The sequence below is a fragment of the Nylanderia fulva genome, unplaced genomic scaffold (assembly GCF_048542155.1).
Source record: "Nylanderia fulva isolate GAGA-0341 unplaced genomic scaffold, ASM4854215v1 Scaffold1531, whole genome shotgun sequence".
Classification (NCBI taxonomy): domain Eukaryota; kingdom Metazoa; phylum Arthropoda; class Insecta; order Hymenoptera; family Formicidae; genus Nylanderia; species Nylanderia fulva.
This window is the reverse complement of record NW_028189764.1, coordinates 1,856-7,581: the sequence shown is the minus strand read 5'-3', so window position 1 is coordinate 7,581 and position 5,726 is coordinate 1,856. Positions and strand designations below refer to the sequence as shown.

General features: G+C 32.9%; 1 protein-coding gene across 1 annotated transcript; it reads right to left on the bottom strand.

Annotated features, from left to right (window-relative positions):
• Nucleotides 1-2,768: 2,768 nt before the first annotated feature.
• LOC146724035 (uncharacterized) lies at nucleotides 2,769-5,220 on the bottom strand. Its single transcript, XM_085480622.1, has 2 exons — nucleotides 3,359-5,220; nucleotides 2,769-3,005 (listed from the first exon to the last, which is right to left on the bottom strand). Exon 1 carries the CDS (start codon nucleotides 5,107-5,109, stop codon nucleotides 3,361-3,363), a length of 1,749 nt encoding a protein of 582 aa, XP_085336748.1. The 5' UTR covers nucleotides 5,110-5,220; the 3' UTR covers nucleotides 2,769-3,005; nucleotides 3,359-3,360.
• Between the last annotated feature and the right edge of the window lie 506 nt (nucleotides 5,221-5,726).

Sequence of the window (5,726 nt, the reverse complement as noted above, 5' to 3'; positions counted from 1 at the left end):
ATATTGTCCCAGTCAAATGTATGTTGATTTAATTCGCGTATTATATCCGCAGCATGTTTAAATGTCGCATAACTTGGCATCTCAGACCAATCGCCTTGCACATCTATTGGTCAACAGCGAAGAATCGTTTTAATTTTATATTTTAATATTTAACTAACTTTGTATTTTTAACATTTAACTTTGTATTTTAATATTTAACTTTTATGTATTGATAAAGACTGTAGTGCAGTCGAAACGTTTACAATTTATATCGTTTTTGTAACGGAATGTTAATTTAATTATTTAACTATTAATAAATTTTTACATCTTATTTATTTGCTCGTTCAGTTGACCTACTATATTTAATTTGTTTAATTTTGTTAATTTATACGAGCCTTTCATTAATTAATTTTAATAAACGCTGGCCTTATAATGCGTGGGACTAATTACCCGTTCAAATACCATCGGTTTAATTCTAGTTTTATTTATAACTGTTTTGGTCTAGAAACGTTAAAACATTTTAAATCTTGGCTAAATTTTAATTATGCGATAATTAGAGCAATGTCGAAGTTGAAATTTTTAAGGGAATGTAAGAGATATTGTCTGTTTCCCAACCATTTGCGTAATTTCTGTAACAATAAATTTGTTTTCTACCACTATAAATCAAAAAATAGGATGCGTGGTTTGTTGCATAATGTCAGAACTGAAATTCTTAACATAGAGATATTTGATTTACATAGAACATTAAACTCACTGAGTAAAAAACGGTCAAGGCAATTCCAAATTCTCCAAAATCTTTTACCATCTTATATCTGGCAGGAGATTTTAAATCACCATTGCAACTCCTTTTCTTTGTTCAACCAAAAATTATATCTCATACATAAGAAAAAATTCCTATGGCTACGTAAATCGCATGAAACAGAGTACATTAAAAATATTGATCCTATCGAATTGAAAACAACGGTATCATCGACAAATATTGTTGATAACACTGTTTCTGCCAACAGTTTTCGTTGTGCTACACATAATCCTTTACAACAAACTAACCAGAAATGGTTTATTAATTTAACTGATAAAAATATTCCCCCCAATGTAACCAATCTATTACAATTGGGAGGTGAATTTAGTCTCCCAGTTAACTTAAATAAAAAAGTAGCTATACACGAATTCATCAAAGATATAGAAAGCAATTCTAACGGGATCAGAAATCGTACTTCGATTCGTAATGCTGCCATTCCACAATTTTCATTATTTTTAAACAAGAATGACAAAAAAACGGACATACAAGAAAAATTACTTCACATGCATAAAGACACAATTAAATTCTGCAATCAAAATTCTAATATTTTATTTACTAGAGCAAATAAAGGCAGCATTACAGTCGCATTAGAAAAAGAATTTTATATAAAAAAAGTTGAGAGTCTCCTAGAAGACGATTCTACGTATACCATAGTTAAAAACAATCCATCAACAAAAATAGAAAAAGACCTCAATAATTGTCTAAAAAAATGGTTGAAAAAAGATTTCATCAACAAAAAAGAATATTATTATTTATTTTCAAGCGACTCCCTTCTTCCTAAAGCCTATGGGCTCCCCAAGATCCACAAGGAAAATATTCCTTTTAGATTAATAGTTTCCTCAATAAATACTTCTCTATATAATATTGCTTCCTTCTTTCATAAAATTTTAAAAGATAGCCTTCCTAGAGCTGACAGTTTTGTGAATAACAGTTTCGATATATGCAACATTCTATCAGGGAAAACACTACAAGATTCCGACATAATAGTTTCATTGGACGTTGTTTCATTATTTACTAATGTTTCCGTAGATCTTGCATTAAACGGTATCAATAATAGATGGCATTTTATAGAGTCACACACAAAGATTCCCAAAAATGAATTCATAGGTATGATAAAATTTATATTAACTTCTACATTTTTCACGTTCAATAACATAACTTACAAACAAATTTACGGGACTCCTATGGGTTCCCCACTTTCTCCGATCATTGCCGATATAGTCATGCAGGACTTGGAAACATTGGTAATTAGTAATTTAAATTGCGAAATGACTTTTTATTTCCGTTATGTAGACGACATTATTTTATGCACTTCCGCTGACAATATTACATATGTTTTGAACGAATTCAACAATTATAACGATAGACTACAATTTACATTAGAAAAAGAGGATAATCGGTGTATAAGCTTTTTGGACATAATGATCAAAGTAATAGATAATAAAATTTATTTAGATTGGTATCACAAAAAGACATTCTCAGGTAGATTACTTTCATTTTTTTCAAATCATCCGACTTGTCATAAAATAGGAACAATTTATAACTTGGTAGATAGAGCTTTATTACTATCACATCCGCAATTTCACAAAAAAAATATAGAGAAAGCTATTAACATTTTGCTATCCAACGGTTATCCTCTTGATCTAATTTTCACAGAAATAAAACGCAGATTAAAAAATCTCTCAACTAAGAAATTTAACAAGCCTAATAATAACAATATAACAGATACTAATAATACTAATACTAACATTAAATATTTTGTCATACCATATATAGAATCAATATCTGAGAAAGTTGCTTCAGCAATAAGAAGACCTGACGTAGTGGTAAGATATCGTTGCATTAAAAAATTGAATGACTTCATAAAAGTTCAAAAGGACAGAAATAATTGCTCCACGAATTCTAATGTTATTTATAAATTGAATTGCAACAATTGTGACGCCACATATGTCGGACAGACAAAAAGACAGTTAGGAACGAGACTTAAGGGGTTAGGCCACTGTAGAGCGCCCAAAAAAGGCCTATTTTTGATAATTTTTTACTATAAAACAAAAACAGTGATAGAAAATCCTTTTTAAGTACTTAATCTTACATACTTCGAAATATATAAAAAAAATTTTTTTGCATTTTTTTTTTTACAAAATGGCGGTGACAGAGCTCTGCAACGATGACCACTCGTTTCGGACAGTGCCTTACGGGCGACCTACTAGCTGCTCCAATTTTTGCTCTAGAACAAAAAACCAAATTTTTTTTAATTCTTTATATCATTAGCTAGCGAACTACGTATGGAAATTAAAAAATAATTGTTTTTGTAAAAATGACACAAGTTTGAAGAAAAAGTTTCATTTTTTGACGAAAAATTTTGCACAAAATTGTTTGTAAAAAAAAAAGTTTACAACGAAACGTAAAATCCGTACGTAGTTCGCTGACAAATGTATCTTAGAAGCTACAGTTTAAATTTGAAGTAAATCGGTCAAGATTTGTGGGAGTTATGAGGTCGCCCAGTTTGAAAAAAGTGATTTCGAGAAAAACGCGTTTAAAGTTTTATGTAACAATCAGCGATAGAAATTTTTCGTTTACCTTTAATCTGCGATGCCTGCACCATATAATTGACCTTCCTCATTAATGTTCTTCTCCTCCTGGTCCTTCTTGGTCGATTTTAGTGATGATCGAGCCTCTTTTGCAGCATCTGTCAACGAGCGCTCCGAAAGTTTGATGCGTCGCGCGTCAGTCTCGAGGCAATAATTGTAGCAGTTCGGTCCAATTGTTATGCTTAATTCTCCCATAATCTTCATAAGGTTGGAATATCCATCATTGTATGTACAAACAGCAATATTACTTGCTGTATCGATAATAATTTTGCCGCTGGAAACTGATTTTGGAGCCATTGACCAAATCAAAGCGTTGTAACTTTCGTTACTGTTTTGGGTGTAGCCACCTAAACAACGTTTAAGAAGATCGTCACTACTTAATTCTTCATAGATTGGCTTAATAGCATCAAAAACCATTTGAGGAAGAGCTGGCTTATGCTTAAATTCAGCTAATTTATTAGTGGCTTTCGCCAGTTGCCACTTGCACCACGAATCTTTACCGGGCGGGCATTTATCGTGCTGTGGCTTTTCGTCTGTGGATAATTTATGATAAAGGGTCGCCCAGATCTCTCGCCTCATATTTTCAATTGAATTATGATTACGACGGATAGCTAATCCGAAATAAACAGACAATTCATCTATAAGTTTAGCAGTCAATTTGCCTTTTTCTCCAAGTCCTTTCATGGCATTCTTCAACTTGCAAAGGCGAGTACCCATTCGTTTTTGAACATGATCAATACATTCCTTTTTCTTTACTGATGAATTTTCTACTTGTTGTGATTCCAAAAGACCCTTAAAAGTTTTGGAATCTCCATCTCCAATGTAATTTACGTATTTTACCTGATGCAATTGTTCTGAGCGTTGGAACATTTCAATGACTGCGTCGACTTCCATTTTGCCGGCTGATCCCTCGTGATTCGCTTGACATTCGTTGGCGTGTGATGTTTTCCATTCTTCGTATTCTGTAGTGTCAACTTTTTTTTCCCAAAACTCACAAGTTTTACAATACTTAGACTTCACAACAATGTCAATTACTTTTCCAGAGAACCATCCAATTAATGTTACCAATCCGAACAGTGATGAAAAGCCACGTTTTCTCCACGATCCATCGCCTGACACTGTTAAACCATCTGTTTGACCTTTTTCTAGAGACAAAGCCTTTTCTTCTTGAGCTGCCATAAGCATACTTTTTTTAGCAACTGTTTCAGTTGCGTGTAAAATTGTGCGCGTGAGTTTATCGTAAAATGAATGAAAAATTGGTCGAGGAAGATCCATGAAGGCGCAAAACTTTTCTATTCCATGAAGACCAATACCCAATAATCGCATAGCAAAAATCATTCTACGATTTATTTCAAATGCATTATCAATAAAAGGACAATTCGGAATGAAAATGTCGTCGCAGTTCTCACAAGAAAGAACGATTTTGAATCCCAAGCCTCGTTTGCTGCTTTCGCTAAATGTCACTTTAGAATGGCACGTTTTACACACAACAGATTCCGAAAGTGCAGTAAAAACCGCAATAAAATTTAGTAAACGGTAGCCAAAAGTTTCATTCACTTTAATTTCGTTATATGACTCTTCAGATCTCCTCAGTTTCTTAGCAGAAGTACCGACGCTCTCTGGAGGCGGAGCCTCCATTTCAAATCGATTCAACGGTCTCTTGCCTGATATCTTCGATCTATTCTCATAGCTCTTACTACCTCTCGTACTTTTACGACTCTGTGGTACTCTTCCACTCATTGTACCAGCAATCACTAATTTTATCAAGCGTATAATCGATATACAGATTTTGTATCCGAAAATGTAAGAGAGATAAAAATGTCGTGTACACTGTATCGTTCCAACGGCTGTACTGACCCTATACTAACACATTTGCTCTATTATATTACTAATGTCATCTACACGTTCACTAGGAACCTAAGAAAATCTTACTCAAGCTGAACTGTGCGTAACTAATCCGTTTATTATTCTCAGAAGGATCCCTTCGCAAACGCTTCAAATCTTACCGAAAGGTAAGATGCTTTGAACTTCCAAAAATGACACTTAGGAATTTGTTTCCGTTATAAAACCTTTTTTTTCTTATTTCTAAGATCTTAAAACATCATTTAAGCAAAAAAAAACGATTTTTTGAAATTTCTACAGTGGCCTAACCCCTTAAAGAACATAAAAATAATATTAAATTAGACTCTGCTAAACACTCGGTTGTCACGGAACATATTCTAAACGAACAACATACATTTGACTGGGACAATATTAAAATTATGGATCATGAAAAGAATTACCATAAAAGGCTAATATCTGAAATGATCCACATTAAAGAACAGAAAAATAGAATTAATTTAAATAAAGACACCGAA